Below are 19,799 nucleotides of genomic sequence, written 5' to 3'. Positions count from 1 at the left end.
TTTGGACTTTTTTGAGCATTCAGTACTGCAGTATTTCTAGAGCATGCCAACTAGAGCAACAGGAATCTAGTTTAGGCCTGGCCCCAAATCCTCATCGGATACCAAAAGGTTATGCATCTGGGTGGGTGGTGGGTATATTCTGGGAAGCCATCAGGGCAGTACCATCATATTTTAATTATAGCGCTGGCAGCAGCACTACTTTTAGCAAACAGCAGTAACAAGCAATAACACTTGGGCGGGCCAGCCGCCGGAAACTGGCTCCCTCCCTGTTTCTCCTACCTTCTCTTCAATCCATCACCTGTATTTATTCCTGCTGTAATTTAAACACCTGTCTAGATGGAATGCGTGCAATGTGTCCCTACCCCACACATTCAGATATTTGCTCACCTGCCTTATTCGGAAGGCTGGCTGTAAAATAAACAGTGTTTTGGTATTAAAAGAAAAAAAAATGCACTGAGGTCACTGTGGCCATGGATGTGAAGACAGGAACAAGAGTGGAACCTCTCTGGATAAGCTGCTCCAGAAGATGGGAGCAGAGGACCGGGAGGACGGGGAGGAGGAGGGGAGCGGCAAGGGGTGAAACGGCTGCCTACACCTTAGGTACGGGTGGGATCCACGACTGGATTTTCCTGCAGGCAGTCATTCGCTTAGCTAACCAGCTAGAGAAAGGCAAGGGTGGAGCAATATTTAACAAGCTGATTGTTTTTAGGCTCAAATGTTTTGGTTTATTTTTAATAACCACTGTTTCTCATGTCAGCATAACAAGGAGACTCAGAATATTTTGAAGCTTGTTCTGAATTGCATTTTCCACTTTTGCAACTTTGGCATATTAAACAGTTACTCATATTAATACTTGAACATACAAACAGCATTGAGAAATAGTAAGACCTTAAAGTTCCTCATAGAATTATTTTCTCTACTCCTTCCCCTTGATTGTTGTGTATCTTGCTCCTCACCCCATCGAGCTGGTTTTGGGAGATCCCCTAAGCTTTATGGAGGAGAACCACTGAGTGGCTCCTCTTTCCTGTTTTCTCCTTTCTTTTCTACCATCCCCTAGAACAAGTGCTTCTCACACCTTACCATGCAGGTGAGTTACCGTGGATCTTGTCAAATGCAGATTCGGGTTCGCTGGGGCTGAGGCGGGCTCAGTCTGCATGGTTAGCGAGTGTAGTTGCTGCTGGTGCACAGACGGAATTGTGAGTTCGAGGCTCAGTGGTTCCAGGCATGGGAGCAACACTGGTTAAAACTACAAGATTTGGAAGGTTTTGCATCAGGTTGACCAGGAATTGAAATTAGGGGCTGACATGTAATAATTTTTTCTTAAGCAAGTTATTTTACTTCTCAACCTAAATTTTCCCAGCTATAAGTGGGGGAAATAATTATACCTATCAAACAGAGTTGTCTTGAAGATTAAATGAGCATATATAGCTTAGAACAATGCCTGGCAAAAACAAACTGTTCACTGAATTTAGCCATTTTTAGTGCTAATATGGCTTGTTTATTATTATTAGTTATTATAGGGAACCTGGAAGTTTCCATATTTACATAAATATTGATTATGGTAGAACATTTTAGAGAGCCAAACATAGATTTAAATGTTCTTACATGAGTGTTACATGAGTGTACTGTCTTTTGCACAGAAAGATGTTGATATCCATTATCAGTGAGGCGTGTTTTTTGAGTCATAGTTTCAGTAATTAAAATGGATTTTAGTTAAACTATCTCATCTGTTTTCCAGACCCTTTTGTGACCAAAGGCATGACTTCATGAGTTGGCCAGCCTGCATTTAGTAGTAGAGACTGGTTATTAGCCCAGAGAAGTCAACTGGCCCAGTGGCTACAACCTCCACCTTAATAGACCAATATTCCTAACAAAAATGATGAGCCATCTGTTTTGTGACTGATCCCATGTCTTTACGTGCTATAAGCCTGGTTTTCTTTAATGTTCTAAAGTAGCGAAATGTTAATCATCATTGCAAATCAGGTATATATAAGTGCCATTTGTCATTTTTCTCTTCATCTAATCAAAGTTGGTTCTAGGCTGTAAGGCCAGGAGCCGCCATCGTGACCATTCACATGCAGGTTCCCATTGGATTCGGGCAGACGATAAAGAAATGGCGGAGTCAGAGGATGGGGGGCCATCCTATTTATTGGTGTCTCACCAAGACAGGCAAACCACAAAAGAAGACAAGGGAAAAGCAGAAAACCAGCTCTTCCCATGAAGGGCAAGGGATCAGGGGAGCCCCTGCAATTATGATAGCAGGAACTGTGTGTCTGAGCTCCTGGTCTGTCCCACTTTATAGTGTAGAAAACCAAAATCCCTTAATCCAATATACAAACAAGGAAGTCTCCGACACAAAGTCACTTATCCAAGGCATAATTGGATTCCTCATGAGAGTGCACCACCCAGATCATACAATCAGTCAAGGGTGTGGGGAAAAGCTTAGTCCCAAAACCAAACCTCAGGCTACAACAACCTGGCCTGCTTATAGCCTGTCCCCCACACCCAATATAAGTCACAAGCGAGCAAACATATATATCATGTTTACAAACTTATTTGACCAACAGGCGCATGTGGGAGTCTGTCTGACTGCCTCCCTGTCTCCAGCTTTGAAAAAATGAACAAAACAAAACAAAAAAGTTGGTTCTACAAGCGGATGTCACCTGGTATCGGCCATATTTAATTTAATTTTTTTACAGAGACAGAGAGAGAGTCAGAGTGAGGGATAGACAGACAGACAGGAACGGAGAGATGAGAAGCATCAATCATTAGTTGCACTGCGACACCTTAGTTGTTCATTGATTGCTTTCTCATATGTGCCTTGACCATGGGCCTTCAGCAGACCGAGTAACCCCTTGCTCGAGCCAGTGACCTTGGGTCCAAGCTGGTGAGCTTTGTTCAAACCAGATGAGCCCACACTCAAGCTGGCGACCGGTATCGGCCATATTTATCATCCCTTTGTCCTGTTAGGGAAGAAGCCACCAGGTGTGAACCCTAATTGGCTTATTCAATTTATTACGGTCTGATCAGGGCTGGGAGATTTGCCCTGACCTTCGGTCTTATCCGGCCAACTCAAGGTGCTTCTAGGGCCATTTTAGTTAAGTGACTAATTCTTCACATTCCAGGAAGCTGAAAGGAAGGACCAAAGGATTTCTTAATTCGTTCAATCTAGAGATAATTTGTTTGGACCAAACTCTAGCAGGACATAAATGTGTACACCAAAGATGCAGCCAGGTCTAGTTGAGGCTCTAGAGCTGTGTTGTCTCTTAAAGTAGCCATTAGTTGCATGTGGCTTTTTAAATTTAAGTTATATGAAGTTTAAAATCCAGTTCTTTTTTTTTAATGTTTATTTCATTGATTTGAGAAAGAGAGAGAGATAGGAACGTCAGTCAACTGGAGATCGAACCAGAAACCTCTGTGCTTTGGGATGATGCCCTAATCAACTGAGCCATCCAGCCAGGGCTGAAATCCAGTTTTTAGTCACAGCAGTCACGTTTCAAATACATAGTAGCCACATGTGGCTAGTGGCTGCTCTGTTGGACAGTGCAGATTATACATCATTTCCATCATCGCAGTACTTTCTGTTGACTTTCTAGTACTTTCTAATGCTGTTCTAGAACAGGGATTGGAAATAGGTGTGTATCTCCCTTTTTACTTGTTGAGTGGTGTTGGTTGCTTACAGGACTGTGTAAAGAAGATTCTGAGGCCGTATCTAAGTGGGCCCCAAATGACTTGATCATTTATAAGCAATGTATGTTCTAGGAAGACAGAGCTCGATGGGGTGGGGGTAATTATAACATAGGTGCTGAAAGTCTCCTAGACAGAAGCGCAGAAGAAAGAATCAAATGTTTAGAAGGGCAGGTAGTTTTCACTTAATAGACACAGTCCTAGGATACCTTTCCTTAATGAGCTCTGTAACTAGGAATGCAGCGCGATACTCGTGCTAAAAATGACTTTTCCTTCCAGAATTCTCAGATTTTTTAAAAATCCAAATTTCTCTATTTGTAAATGTCAAAGTTATTAGTTTCTTAGGACATCTTATAGAAGAACAGTGTTTTGGAATTTATGTCTCCTACGTCACTAGTGTATCGCGCTCAGCACCCCGTGTTCAGCTTTGTGTCCCCCTTTGCGACCTCCCTGTGCATCTTGTTTTGAAGTACTTTTCAAACTTTATTTCTGATTCTACTCTTACCACCTGGATTCTAAGCTTATTACCTCACATCTGTGTTTTTCATAATTACTTAACATTTTTCTTTGGGATTATAAAAGTAACATGCCCAGTGTAGGAAATTTGGAAAATAGAGGTAAGCATAAGGAAGAAAATAAGTCACCATTCAGAAAAGAATACTATATGTTTTGGACTTTTATTTCTTATCCTTTATGAATGTGTACCTCTGTGTGTGTTTAAGGAAATTCAGATCTGCTCTGTCCAGTTTCAGATTGTGACTTTTTAAAACATCAGCATGTTCATATATTAGTATTTTTTAAAAATTCTAATGGATACAGAATATTTTCTTATATGGATAGGGCAACATTTATTTAACAATGCTGTTAGCTGTTTAGATCTCCTTTTTTAATGCTAAAATCAATGCTTGTTTTTAAAATCTATTCACAGTGTAGTGCCATGTATAAGGGCACAGGCTTCCAAAGATCATGATTCAGATCCCAGTTCTGCCATTTTTTTTTTCAAGCCCCGGTGCAATCCTAGGCTTCAGTTTCCCTCTTTGTAAAATGGAGATTACAATAGTGCTTACCAACAGAATATGGTAATTGAAATGAGATGCATATAATGTATGCATTGTGTGTTCAATGCATATAATGTATCAATGTAAACAATGCATATAATTTATACATTGTTTAAGTTTTATTACATAATAATTACTATAACAGTCACTGTCTTTGATCATATGCAATTGTTTTTTGGCATAGTTCCTAGAAGTTCCAGTGTAGCATCAAAGTGTACAAACGTTTTAATAATACTTTTGAAAATAAATTGCCATATTTTTTTCTAGAAAGATTCTACCAATTTATAGTCACATAAATAATATAAGTACCTAGCTAATATCACCCCTTGCCTTGTTGTTATTAGATACTATGGTTTTTATTATGGTATGCCAATATAACACATAAAAGTGCTATGTTGTAATTTGTGGGTTTTGATTGCCAGGGGAAATGACTGGTTTTAAATGTTTAATTATCTAACAGTGTTCCTTTTTCATAAATTGTTTATTGAAGTCAATGCCCATTTTTTCTAGTGACTATGCATCCTTTTTCTTTCTAAATCCATGTCTTTGTATATTATGATAATTATTATTTGTAACTAAATCTTATTAAGCATTTGGAACTCTCAGGTGAGGAAACTAGGGTCAGAGAGGCTAGGTAGCTTGCCTCCTTTCTTAGAACCTTGCCTGTCACACGGTGAGTACTCAGTAACTCCTGCTGTCCTTGTCATGCGCCTGTGTTTCGCGGTGCCTGGGACAGTGTAGTGCTCCGCACACACACGGAGCTAACACCGTTAGCGTACGCTGACGCCAGCCACCCTCACTCCGGCGAAGTCTCTGGTGTGTGCAGAGCCAGCGTCAGTGGACACCTTTGTCGCGGCCACTGTTTCCGCTCGGATGAGTCAGCAAGTCCTGGACTCGACTTGATTTTCTCATGTGTTTTTAATAATACTTTTCTGAAACTCTGTAAAACCAGGTTATTTCCCTCACTTCATTTCTAGGTAACGAACCTGAATTTGGCAAGTGGCATCGTAAACCGAAGCAGCGCTTCAACGCCCCCCACCCTGCGGCCTGTCTTCAGTCCTGGTGGCCCGGCGTGGTCAATACAGTCAGACCCCCAGCCTGCAAGCAGGTATGTGAAGGGCCCTGGAGCTGGCATCTGGTGACACAGGGCTGGCCTGGGTCCTAAGCAAGCGTTTCACCTTGAGCTACCTGCACACACTCTGGTAAGACACGCCTTTCCCACCTGTCTCAGCCCTGCAGCCTCGGTCTGCTTGTAAGACAGCTCGTAGCAAATCAAATGAAAAGGAAATATCTGATAAAGTTTAATATATTCACTTCTGGGTGAAAGAGCAAGAATTTATACTCTGTTTAATCCCTGCCGATAGTTAACATTTTCATGTACTGGCTTTTGACATTTTCTCCTCATCTTACTCTTTTTTGTACCTTGTACTACATTGGGTTTCAGTAACTTTGAAATCTTCTTTTGAAGGACATATTTGCTTTTCTTTTTTTATGTTTTTGTGTAGGTTATATAGTTGAACAGCCTTCCTGGACAGTGTTTATTTGGGAAGCGGGGAGGAAATTTCCTTCATGTAGTTGAGACAAGTGGCAGAGGATAAAATCCAGAGAGATTCTGGCCGTAAAGCAGCTTCTTGATTAAACAAGAGGCCACTGTATGAATTCTAGTCTCGATCCATGCGAGTCTCCCTGTGAAAAACAACGTGAGAGGAGGATGCCCAGTATACCTTGCTTCTGTGGCTATTGATGGTGGATCTCACTGCATCTCATCTGTCCCTGAGTCTGGTGAGCTGGAGGGCACTGTGACCGTTACCGAGTACTGTGATTAGCTGAGCTGTCGTTCTCCAAATAAAGATGCCCCGCCACAGGTGTCCCCGAGTCTCCACCTCCTGGCCCACATGCCCCGCCTCTGCCAGCCAGCTTTGTAATGCTGCCTGGCCCCGAAACTGGGAGGAGTGACCCAAGACTTGGGTGTGGAGAACATACCTAACTGTTGTTAAAGGATGTTGGTGTTCGAATTAGTTCTTAAGGCACTGATTTGGGAGACAGGCTCTGCCCGGGAAACAACACAAACCCATTTCCACGTGCTCCGCGGCCGTGCATTTTACACCAGTAATCACTGTGGTCAGGAGTGAAAAGAACCATCTCAGTGGAGAATTATGAAGCGTTGGAGACTAAGAGCCAGAACTTTTCAAGACAGGACATCCTCCCACACAGTTCTCTTCTTGGGAGAAGTCTGTCATTGGATGATTTACCATCTATAGTAAACACATTCCTAAAACACAAGTTGTAAAAAGGAAATTCTGTTTATACCACAGATCTTTATTTTCCATATAAAATACTTCCAAATACTCCATTTTCATTTTACAGTCAGCCTTGTTTCTGTGAAAACATTTTCACTGTGATCTTAGCTATATTATCTGTATGACAAAGCTACAGCTGTTGTCCATACTTATAAACTAAGTGTCAAAATTACACATTTTGGAGAAGTAGAGTTTTAGCATTTGTTATACTTATAGATGGAATGAAGGAATTAAAAAAAAAAAAGGTAGAGCCTTCTCTTGGTATTGCATCTGTCAGTGCCGAAACATAGAGAGATGAGGGGAGCTGTCTGGGTCAGAGCTGGGACTCGAATTCACCCTGGGAGCGGCTTCCCAGCCGGACTTGCTCATGAGCACCGGCGGAATGCACATTCTGCGATCGACTTCAGAGCCGTTGCACCAGAAAGCAGCCCCCACAAAGTTTCCTGCTCTTCCCTTTTTGGGTTAGTTGTACCTACAACTCCCTTCTCTTCACCTATTCTTCAAGCATAAGGGCCAAATCTTAGCTCCCATTTCAGTCCAGGGTCGGAGGGAAATCTTTCTCTGCACCCAGGTAACCTCTGGTTGCCAGGACAGCCTGGGGGCTTCATGTGGGAGTTCTAGTCCAGGTGGAATTCCCAGAGCTGCCCACCCTACAGCGGCCCTAAGGGAATAGAGGTCCTCGAGACCTGGCTATGGTGTGGGCTGCAGCCAGCGTTCTACACCCTCCTGTGCCCGATTTCTGTTGTCACTTGGTAAGTCACTGTTCTGTAGATATTTATTTAGTCTCTTGTTCCTCCCTCAGTAGTAAGAGGACTAAGTTTAATGAATATGGGATTAGTAGCTTAGAGATGTGAGTTTTATTACACTAAGTGACCCTAAATTATTCACTTAATGTTTTTATTAGGTAAGAATACTTACATAAAAACTGGCCTATTTTGAGAGCTTTTAGATCGCCATGAAGCACTTTGATCTCCCCAGAAGTGGGTGCTAAGGAAATAAGAAGTACTCTTACTTGTTCTTCCACAATAGCAGCAGTGGGTTCCAGTGCTGATGCCCTCCGATGGCTCACCACATGGGGCTGTCCTGAACTGTGACTTGATGTCAAGAGCCCCCACTACTGCCTGTACGTTTCATCAGGCTTCGGTGACTTGGTAGCCACAGGAATGAAAACTGGTGACTCACAAGAACTCTGCAAATAGTGTTATTTTTCATTTCTCTGTGGTGTTGCTATTGTTCTCAATTTTATGGATCACACAAGTTTTCACCAGACAACCTTGTTCTTCCCCCGCTTTTTGAAACCATCCCAAATGTAGCCTCAGGGCTGTTGTCTCCCATTGGGTCAGTGTGAGCTCAGCCCAGCTCCCCAGCTCCTCAAATCCCTCGGTTCCTTTGGTCTGTCTGGAGTCCTTGTTCAGGCTTTGTTGTGGGAGAGGAAGGCAGAGAGCCCACGACTTGCCCAGACAGTCTGAGGCCTGGCCATGTAGCTTGCAGTTCCCTAGACACTCCGGAGTTGGACTTGGCCAGCCATTCCTCTGTTGTTACTTTTCAGAGGTAATAAGTGAGATTAATTGCAGGCCATTCTCCAGAAGAGAAAGTAGTCAGGGCCAAATACAGTCACATGTTTAGAAGCCTGAGGTGTGCCTCTGAGCAAGGCCAATTTAGAATTATACAATAGAGCCTCCGGGATGCAGGTACCAAGTGTTCGAGACCACTTTTTTTCTTAAAGGGATCGTATTTGGTTTCTAGATGGTGATTCCTTGCTATTTAATAAACTTTTCTTTAGCCAATGAAATGGGTTGGATTTTTCAAGCTATCTTTTAATTATCCATTTTCTGGGTACATGGGGACTTCTTTGGAGCTAAAGAGTTGATAAGCGGTGGCGTCTTCTCGTGACTGTCCGCCGTGCGTGAAGCTGAACCACGTCAGAGGGGAGCGCTTTCTGGGTGAGGAGCTCACAGTGTTTCACAGTGGATCTTTCTTTGTGAGACCTAGAAGGGTTACTGTAAAGTCTTGGCTGCTGCTTGGAATGATTTGGGAAGGACAGGGCCTCAGACGGCTTGGCAGAAACCTGAGGCCCTGTTTTTTTCCAGTCCAGCCCTTCCTTGTAGATGGAGCTGTCAGGGAATCCCACGAATGTCTGGCTTCAACCCCTTTGTATGTTTTTCCAGCATTTGTCATTGAATTATTTTTATCCATCTCTGGCTTTTTCGCACACGCAACCTGAGGATTTGTCTGTTCCTCGATATTAAAGGTGGGGGAGGTTGAAAGCCCGTCTCTGAGTTTGTTCCTTCTTGTTGTGACAGGACAGACGTCACGGGCACAGTTGCTCAGCCTGGTCATTCCCACTCCAGAGAAAGCTACACATCAGAACTTTAACTTTAGATTATGTCTTCTAAATGTTGCCGGAGACTTATGTCTCTCGCTTCCCATCTCTTAATTCTCGATTAGTCCTCAGAAGTATGGAGTTTATGTTCTTTAAAAAAAATCTGTTCTATTCATCTTCTATGTGTTATGTTAGATGCCGGGGAGTAGCAATAAGTAAATCACAGTAGTTCCTGATCGCACAGTTTATTGTCCGGGATGTATCCTGCATGTTTTCTGCAGAATGTTGGGGGCTGAGAGGATCTAAAAGACGAGACGTGGTGTTTGATCATGATGTGGGGAAGGAGCCATATACGTGTGAAACACTTGACAGTGTCAGGAGACGTGTGTCAAAAATTTAAGTTGTGGGGTACAATTAGAAGAAAGAGTATCAAGAAAAGTGTATGTGGATTTAATCCTGTCACATGCTGCAACATGGGTGAGCCTCAAGGACAGCACAGTAAGTGAAATAAGCCAGTGACAAAAGGGCAAATACTGTGCCGTGGGCAGTTGGCTCAGCGGTAGAACGTTGGCCTGGTGTATGGAAGTCCTAGGTTTGATTCCCTTTCAGGGCACATAGGAGAAGAGACCATCTGCTTCTCCACCTCTCCCCCTTCTCTCTCTCTCTATTCTCCTCCTACAGCCATGACTCGATTGGCTCAAGTAAGTTGGCCCTGGTCAACCTGAGGATGGCTCCGTGGCTTCTACCTCAGGTGTTAAAAAATGGCTCTGGTTGCAACAGAGCAATGGCCATAGATGGGCAGAGCATCGCCCCCTAGTAGGCTTGCTGGGTGGATCCTGGTTGAGATGCATGCAGGAATCTGTCTCTGCCTCCTCTCACTAAAAAAAAAAGACAAATACTGTATAATTCCACTCGTGTGAAGTATCTAAAGTAGTCAAAATCATAGCAACAGGAAGTAGAAAAGTGGTTGCCAAAGGCTGGGGGAAGAGAGGAGAAGGAATTAGTGTTTAACAGCTGTTGAGGTTGAATTTTGCAACATGAAAAAGTTCTCGAGATCTGGTGCACATTAGTGTGAAATACTTGACACTACTGAACTGTGCATAAAAATGTATAGTTGGTTAAGTAAGAATAATAAGAATAAAATGGTTAAGATGGTAAGTGTAAAGTTATGCTTTTTGTACCACAGTAAAAAAGGAAGAGGAGGGAAGAGTATGTAAGGTTTTGAGAGCCCCAAAGTTCAGTAAAATTATTCAGTGACCAAAATGGAAAGGTTTTGCTTCCATCCTCTGCCCCCCTTGAAGGAAATTAGTCAGAACCTAGTCACTCAAATGGCCTCTATTTATTTATTTGTTTGTTTGTTTGTTTGTTTGTTTTTACAGGTACAGAGAGAGTCAGAGAGAAGGATAGACAAACAGGAACGGAGAGAGATGAGAAGCATCAATCATCAGTTTTTCATTGTGACACCTTAGTTGTTCATTGATTGCTTTCCCATATGTGCCTTGACCGTGGGCCTTTAGCAGACCGAGTAACCCCTTTGCTCAAGCCAGCAACTTTGGGTCCAAACTGGTGAGCTTTTTGCTCAAGCCAGATGAGCCCGTGCTCAACCTGGCAACCTCAGGGTCTCGAACCTGGGTCCTTCTGCATCCCAGTCTGGCGCTCTATCCACTGTGCCACCGCCTGGTCAGGCTGGCCTCTATTTATTTAAAAGTTTGTCACCTCTCTAGGAAAGGAGGCCATTGACCCCCTTTTAGGCGATGGCATGCGTAGTGACAAGAGAAGGAACGTTCGGGTCAGACAGATCTGGGATTGCCTTACTGAGTGTGTGACCTTGGGTCAGTTATTAGCTTCTCTGAGCCATACTTTTCCCATTGGCTTAAAATACAGAGAATAAAACCTACCTCATTGAATAATTATAAGATATAATTGAGTTGTGTATGCGAAAGTAGCCAGTCTAGTGCCTGGTTTGGGTGTAGGTTCCTGATAGTACTTTTCTTTCCAGAGAGAAAGACAGAGGAAGGAAAGCTGAGCTGGACTTGCCTGGGATGTGGTGTTGCGGCGGCACTTGTTGTAGTGTCTAGTTCAGAGGAAACTGGCCATCTTCCACGTGCAGCGTGCCCCTGGCGCTGGGTTACAGAGGCCTGGCCCTTCTGGCCGTGGAAGGGAAGCACCAGAGTGGGGACAACAGGAGACTCTTCCTTTTTCTTTGACCTCTTTGTTGAAGAGTGACTTCTTCCTACTCAACAGGCCCTTCGTCTGCTATCTTCTTCGAAATGTTGAAATTTCCATTGCAGCTTGATGTTCCAGCCAGTAAACACTCATATTTTCCATCTATCCTGGGGGTCGAGCTTTGGGAGAGCTTTGCTCTGGAGGAGTTTGGAGCTTACAGTTTTGTACTTTATCCTGTTATATAAACAGCACTCTCTAGCCAAAGAGCGCGATCCCAAAAAGAAACCACTTGGGGGGGGGGGGGGGGCTGAAGAAAAGAAGGAACTCATATTCAGAGTTCAGTAGAAGTAATATGTCACTCTTCCTCCTTCCTTCTTTCTTCCTTCTTTCCCCTAAAATAGAGTTACCTGACACATACCCCCGCATTCCACCCCCCTAGCCCTAGCTCTCACCATCCCTGCCCCTCGAATAGAAGTCTCTCTGGTACATGAGTAGTAATGCCTGTGCTTCTATCTGAGATTCTTCTGCTTCTTTTCTCACTCACTCAGACACATAACCTCTCGGGGGTTATGCTCTGTGTCGTTTCCAGCTCTGTGACAGATTCTACAGTCCCTTATTCACCAAGAGAGCTGAGTGCCATGGGTGTTTGTGCCAAGGCCAGAACGATTGGACTTCTGCCTGTTGAAGGAATGTTGGTAAATTTAGGAAATATGGCAAAGAGAGCTGGCTGGACATCATACTAGGACCTAGGTGAAGTAAGTTTGGGGACGTTTGGGCCTAGGATCAGGGGTACAAGAAGTGCATCTTTTCTTACCTGTACGCCACGGTAAGATGCAGCCTGCTGGGTGGTGGGCCAGGGTAGCATTTTCCAGCTCAGTTTGCCTTCTCCCCTCCCCACCAAGGTATTAAAGATAAGCCACCTTACATTTCCCTAAGATTAACACACCCATGTGCACACACACACCGAGTCCTTGTTAAAAACGAAATTTTATCTTATTTAACTGTTCTCTTTGTAATTTTATATGTATCCACAATTGATAATTGTTTTAGTTTTAAGAAGCCTGTATGACAAAAATCCATGTACTAAGCTGAATGAGACTTCTTTTCTAAAATTAGGAAGCTAGATCAGAGTTAATTCATAATTCAGTTTAATTCTCACATGGTTTTTCTATCATCGGTATTTCCAAGTTAACTCTGTTTACCGCCTTGAAAGAGTTTGGAAGGAACGAGTGGTGAAGAAACACTGTATCTTTCTTTCTGACTCCTGTAGAGAAACATTGATGATTCATTTTTAAAGCTTACTTAATGTTGACTCAACAAATTTAGAAGGAAGACCAACCGGCTTTCCTGAACCTTTGGTAAAAGATCTCATTCTATCCTTCTGCCCATCTTTCTGCTAAAAGACTCTTAAAAGCATATTACTGACCAAGTGCAAGTAAGGAATAAAAGCTTAAAAAAAAAAGGCCCTAGGGTTTAAGAGTCTAAAAGGAAAATAACTCCCAGTATTTGTGTTTTAGTAAAAGAAAACAATAGACTTGTAGCATCTAAAAAGGAATAAAGGTCTGGTTTTGGTGTAGCTTCTTGATAACTCTTAGTTCCCTTCCCAGAAAACAGAGGAACCTAAGATTAGACTTGCTTAGGTTATGGTATTGCTACTGCACTTGGTGCAGGGGTCCCCAAACTTTTTACACAGGGGACCAGTTCACTGTCCCTCAGACCACTAGAGGGCCACCACATACAGTGCTCCTCTCACTGACCACCAATGAAAGAGGTGCCCCTCTGGAAGTGTGGTGGGGGGCCGGATAAATGGCCTCAGGGGGCCGCATGTGACCTACGGGCCGTAGTTTGGGGAAGCCTGGTTAGTGCCTACTTTAGGTACAGCCAGCTGTCACTCACGTGCAATGTCAAATACTGCCATAGTAGGGAAACAGTTATAGCTAATCACAATGCTGAAGTTTATTTTTATTGTGAAATATCCCTTCATTAAATTTTTGATTACAAACCATTAAAATGCCCCTAAAGATAACTAAGAAAGCTAAACGTAAAAGGCCATTTAAGTATGGAGCCATGTGTTCTTTGGGAAGTGCGAATAAGGCTGGCATTGGGAGGGGGCAGTATGTGAGTTTGGGAGTTCAAAATGTTGCATCATATGGTAGGCCCAGGTGTTCATAATAAGGAACAGTAGAGCTCTCGTTCTAATTGGACCATTTTTATGCTTCAGAGGCAGTAAAGGGATGCTTTTGGCTTTCATGAATTATCAAGCAAAGACTTGTATTAATTTGGCTTCAAAGCCAATAATCAATACCATGTTTGGCCTTGTTCTTAAAAATAAGTTTTACTATCTTTCCGTAATGAAAGCAAAATATGGATGCATCTCAGTAATGTGAGCATAATCTAGAAGGATTTAGATGAGAGAAGCCGGTTTTCTGGCCCAGCGGGTAAGGAAACCGTAAAGGGGTTAATAAAGGGGATGTACTTAAGGCTAGAGGAAATCAGATTGTGTCCCTCTGAAACTTGGTTGCACCAAGGAAAATAGAATAAATGAAAGAATCTGCCTATATTATTAGTGTTCTCCAATAGCTTGCTAGCTGCTTGAACCCAACATTTGAAATAGAAGCCCCCAAAAGAAGAGTTTTATAAACTTTTTCACCAAATATTTAGTGTATTGAGATATTTGAAAAAGAGTAAAGGTGAAACTGGTAATAACTAATGTTCCCACTGGGAAACGGCTTCCTCTGGTGGTTGCTAAAGCAGTATTATCACCCAAAAGTTAGCGTGCGTTTACTGAATGAATAGCCCATAGATGCAAGACAGTGGGCTGGGCTCTGAGGGAGGGGGCAGGAGGCAAGGTCTCTGTCCTCAAAGAGGAAAGTTAATAGTCACTTAACTTATTAATGCAAGTACTATAAAACAATATGTACTTAATTGTTGAATAAGAGGATGAGGCTGTAAGTGGTACAAGTTCAGAGGAGAAATTGATCACTCTGATAGGAGAAGGTGGCAAAAACTGCATGGAGAAGAAAGGGGTGTAAGCTGAATCTGGAAAGATAGACAGCACTCGGACAGGCAAAGAGCCTGGTGTTGTTGCACATGCGCTTTGTGCTTGACCCTGTGCAAGGATCTATGAGAAGTGAAGGAAATGGGATCCACGCCCCTACTCATTTAGAGGGGACAGTTCAGCAGGGCAGTGTGAAGAATAGCGCCCTGTGTGTGCTTACTTTGTTTGTGCAAGTGAAATACAAAGAGAGCTATTAAAAAGGGCATATGGGTTCAGAGAAGTTCTCAATTCATAAAGGATACTGAAATGGAAGTAAGACTCTTCAGAGGATGGATCTAAGGTAGGGTTTATTCAGGCCTTGATTGTGTCTAGGCTGCAGACAGGTGAAGGAGAGAGATAAGAGAAAAGAACGGTGGTGTCCGAGGTGTGTGAGGCATTTTCAAGGGGCAGTGAATGAGGACCAGCCTGGCTGAAGCCGGGCGTTTCCACTAGAAATAATGTCTTAGTCTAAACACTTCGAGTTTCAACTGATAACAACTGAAACCAAGCTGGCTCTAACTGAAGAAGACTTTTTAGTTCATATAACTAAAAGGACTAGTGTAAAGAGGCACTTAAAGAACAAATATTAAGTGAAAGAATGAATGAATGGACACCCTGCTCCTCACCTGCGTTTCTGCATGTCCAAACCCCTTTCTCCTGCAAGGCTCAGCCCAGCCCAGCCTCCCTGCGACCTTCCCGGGTCTTCCAAGCAGATGTCATTAAGGTTCTTCTTCTGTTCCTCACGCACTGGACGTGTGTTCCTGAAAGATAAACCTCAAAGGAAGCTCGGGCTGAGGGCACGATTGTAATTTCTAGAGAATGGACCTTTGTGGCTCTCCTGTCCTAGTAAACCGGACACTAGGATAAAAGTCCTATTTCTTCTCATTGAATTTAGAGCTCACATTTCTGCTTCCCAAGTCATCATCAGGTCCTTACGCCGCTTTTTGGGACTTTATTCACTTTTTTTTCTAGTTATCCAGTATCAAAAGTGCCCTACAAGCATGAAGCCCTCCAAAGTGTGGGGAATGGGAGAGGGTGCAGCGGCAGAGTGTGGGAGAAGATGAAAAAGCAGAGAACCTTTCTATTACCATTCTCCCACCCCGCCTAACCCCTTTGGGTATTAAGAGCCACTCCTAGGAGATACTTCTGAGTGAAAGGGAGTCCATCATCTTTGACAGTCCAGTCTAAGGTAGCTGTCTTTTTACTCCCGCCCTTTCATGTGGGTTTTTCTAATAAGTTGTGTGTGCTGAATATGTTTCTTTGACATTCCAGCTTTTTGGTGTTCTTTATAATAGTTCCTCCCTCCTCAATGTCCTTCATTTGCTAGACTTACTGGCATCCCTCCCTGAGTTGTTAGTGTGGGGGATCCATAATGTCAGGGCCACCATCTTCCTACTCCAAGTTCTGCTGTTACTTGTTTGCCTCAGCTCTGACTCCTGCCACCTCTCCTTCTATTATAATATGGTGGTTTGTGTATTTGTCTTACCTCTGGAAGCTTTATGAGGGCAAGCCTTGAGTCTTACACATCTTTATAGTCTTACAGCTCCCTGTACCACATGCTTAAGAAATGCTTGGTGAATAAAGTGACTAGATCAGTGCTCTCCAATATGGCAAGAACAATCCACATGTGGATATTTAAATAATTAAATGAAATGAAAAATACAGTTTCAATCATATTAGCCACATTTTAGATGTTCAAAAGCCACATGTGGTTCATGGCTGCCATATTGGGCAGCACAGAACTAGATGGTTGACCCAGAGATGTGATAAAGACCCAAACTTAGTCAGTGGATATAAAAAAATAAAAAAATTTAAAAAAAGGAATTTCTAAGAAAAGCATAATCTTGATTATCCTCTTAGGCTCTTCTATAGATGTCAAGCCTCTTTTGTTTGGCGCTAGAGATTTACCACAGATGCTGTTCTTGAACTAGTTTGTGGTGCTGGGAGGGGCATATTCTAATGTCTTGGGAACCTCAAGCCCAGAGCTTCTGTATTATTACTAGCATCTAACCAATCAGAGCTGGGCTGACTGAAAGCAAGGGGCTTTATAAGCAGATGCCAGCTATATTTTTTTTTCTGAGATATGCCCATGGCTGGGTATTGGGTAGAGAGGTCTTGCTCTTCCCTACACTAAGCCAGCCCCCCACCTGCTTGGCTGGCAGTTCTGACTTGGCATATAGAGCTGCGATAGCCCTGGGGAACAGAGCCAAACACGCGGAAGTGGTTACAAGTGGTTACGTGTACTCGCTCCCAGGGAAGCTGCGGCTAGCAGGGGGAGCGGGTGGGGTCCTGCCTGATGGCTTTTCAAAGAAGCCAGATCTTTGAAGTTTTGTTTTAGCAGCTGCCAGGTATGCTGTTTCAGCACTTTGCAGCCTCTCGCACTATGTTCCCATATCACATTTTTTCTTTATGTGTATAGTATGCACAATGGAGCTTGGATGGTGGGAGGGTAAATACAACACCATGGAGTAGGTTGCTAAACACACTCTCTTGCTTTTTCTTTTTACTATGACTGCCATGAAATAGCCACTTTAATGCTCCCAGTTCCCCTTTCAGCTTGGGCTCTTTCTGATCTCCTGCCCAACGAGAGGCAAACAGAGTCCACTTCTATTTTGGGAAAGAAGTAAGTTATGAAAAACTGGAGCTCCTACATTTTTCTGATGGATTGGGGCATCACTCTGAGAATAGACTATCTCTCTTTTTTAAAAAAAGAACGGATGACACCCTGCGGCATACAACTCTAACCCGTTTGGTTTGGTAGTGAATTTCTTGAATGTAGATCTTGTTCACTATTGATCCTCAGCATTTAGCAGTGTCAGCTAATAAATATTTGTTAAATGATTGCACATGCAAGTGCTCTGCTGTGGGGATGAGGGCTGTGGGGGGGTAGAGGACCCCACTAAAGCCCCCACTCTGAGCTTGCCCTGCTTCCCTGCTTTCTTGCTTAGTCATTTCTTTCTTCCATTCCAGCTGCTCCCAAATTTGCTTTCTGTGAACTCTTCTCTTTTGGAGGACAGTATATGCTCCCTTGTGTAATGAGTATATTACACAGAACATATGCCTTTGTTCTGTCTCTCCTGAGATGCAAGTCTATTAAATTAAAGGCAAAGGGTATATTTTTATTATATTCTTACACAAAGAACCCTGGACCAGGACTGGGAAGACGCAGCTGCCAGTGCCACATCCACCTGGAACTTCCAGGGTCAATCATTCAACAAAACTCGACAAAACTCCAGCCTCGTTCTGCCATGTGGAAAGGGATGATGCCTCATTGTCATGGAAGTTCAGTGAGATCATATACGCAAACCCCCTTTTGTGAACCAGGACGTCCTGCGCACGATTAGTTCTTTTCAGTATTCATAATACTTACCACTAATAAATAGTAATGCTTCTTTGTGCTGAAGATGATATGCAGACTGATCTCTCCCAGAGTTGAGGGAAATCACAAGTTCAGTCCCACATTACTCAGCTTGGCACGGGTTTAAAGCATGGAGTGGTCCATTCCAGGCACTCTCTGTCATCACCTCTCTCTCAGTTTGCAGGTTCTTCCTTTCAGACCTGTGGGGTCATTCTTTTTTTTCACTAGTCTCCGCCTTCTTCCCTCAGGCCCAGGCTGAGCTCTCGCATTTAACCCCTCAGTTCTGGGAGAAGCAAGATAGTCCATGTCATTTCCCAGTTTAGGCTGAAATTGCTGTCCTGGGGGACCCTCCTCTCAGTGTGGCCCCGCCTCCCACAGCTCTGCCCAGCAACTGCCCCTGCCCCTTTGTCACTCTCCCTTTGCCCCTGAGCAGCGTGCCATGTGGCTCGGCTCGGGTCCATTCCCGTTTTCCTCTCCCTGCCCTTGCTTTTCTGTGACGCTGTCCCTCAGTCTCTTCTTCCCGTGTTGTGTCATCCTGCCTTTTCTTTTCTGAACTCAGACCTGTCCTTCAGGAAGGCTGTCTCCTCTTTCAGGACTGATGTTCGGTGCCTCAGCACCTGGCCACTCAGTCCTTCTCACCCTGGGGCATCTTCTCAAACGCGGATGAACAAGCACTGCCATTTTTTGTGCTGCTTTTTGGCTTAAGGAGGTCCAAATTCTTTTAAAATATCCAAGAACTCAACATTAAGTGTTATAATGTAGTGTTTGAGAGGATGTGCTTTAGAAGCAGACCAACTTGGGGGTTTTGTTGTTGTTATTTATTTGAGAGAGGAAGGGGGAGAAAGAGAGAGAGAGAAGCATCAACCACTTGGTTGTGCACCTACTTGGTTGATCGATTCTTATATGTCCTGATCGAGGTTCAAACCAGAAACCTTGAGGTCAAGCTGGTGCCTTGGGATTGAGCCAGAAACCCTGGGATTGAGCCAGTGACCTCAGGATCAAACCAGCAACCTTGGCACTCCAGGATGACTCTTTTCACTGTGCCACCGGCCAGGGAAGAAGCAGACCAATTTGGATTCCTTCTCTTTGTAGCTACTTACTGTTTATGTCGCCTAGGGTAAATTTTTTGAACCTGTTAATCTTATCTCTAAATGAGGAGAAAATGCCTACTTCTTAGGAATATTCTAGGAAGCAAGTGAAATTAAATGACATAAGAAAAGCGCTTTTATACAGTGCCTGCCACAGAATAAGTGTTTAGTAAGTAGTAATCATTGTAAATATTTCCACATTATCTGCCCATATCTCATCTTATAGATGTTAAAAATTGAGATCGAGAGAAGTTAAGTGACTTGTGCAAGTTCTCCTGCCTACCTGGTCATAGAGTAAGGACTTGAATCTAGGGCTTCTGATTCTCTGCCTGGTGAATTTGTCATTTGATTCCTCTATCTCCTCACAGGTTTATTTGTTTTTTCCCTTCTTCAGGTGGAACACAGGACTACTCCAGAGAGGGGAATGTTCATTGATTCGCGCGTTAGCTCTTCTAGCAAACATTGCATGACTGTGATGTTGCCAGGCTCTGGGTGGACAAAGACCAGAACATGAACTCACTGCCTTAATGGTTGGTCCACTGGGTAATAAGTAGTCACAGGGAAGAACATTCACAGCACAGACAACATGCCAATAAAAGGCACCGTGGAGCCTCAAGGAATAAGCTTTCAGAGGAAGACCAGAGTAGACTTTGCAGACAGATAGTTACTTTGCAGATGGATGGTTACTGAACCTGGTGAAAATGGCAGAGACTTGTGTGAAGGCAGGGAGGCAGGGAGGAACATGGCTGATTTGCGGCACTGAGGGAGAAGGGTGTGCAGGT

General features: G+C 43.5%; 1 protein-coding gene across 11 annotated transcripts in view; it reads left to right on the top strand.

The window, feature by feature from the left end:
- The window catches only part of TTLL5 (tubulin tyrosine ligase like 5), a 308,772-nt gene that overhangs the window by 160,118 nt on the left and 128,855 nt on the right, over positions 1–19,799 (top strand). For all 11 annotated transcript variants that reach the window (XR_010731041.1, XM_066272631.1, XM_066272636.1 and 8 more), the window contains one exon: positions 5,723–5,853. Coding sequence is in view for 10 of the 11 variants with exons in the window: in XM_066272631.1 (XP_066128728.1) it covers positions 5,723–5,853 (131 nt within the window). In the remaining variant the exon portion in view is untranslated. The remainder of the gene's footprint in view (positions 1–5,722; positions 5,854–19,799) is intronic.

This window comes from Saccopteryx bilineata, chromosome 4, assembly GCF_036850765.1.
Source record: "Saccopteryx bilineata isolate mSacBil1 chromosome 4, mSacBil1_pri_phased_curated, whole genome shotgun sequence".
In the NCBI taxonomy this organism is placed as follows: Eukaryota; Metazoa; Chordata; class Mammalia; order Chiroptera; family Emballonuridae; genus Saccopteryx; species Saccopteryx bilineata.
The sequence above is the reverse complement of the archived record's forward strand: the minus strand, read 5'-3'. Positions and strand labels throughout refer to the sequence as shown.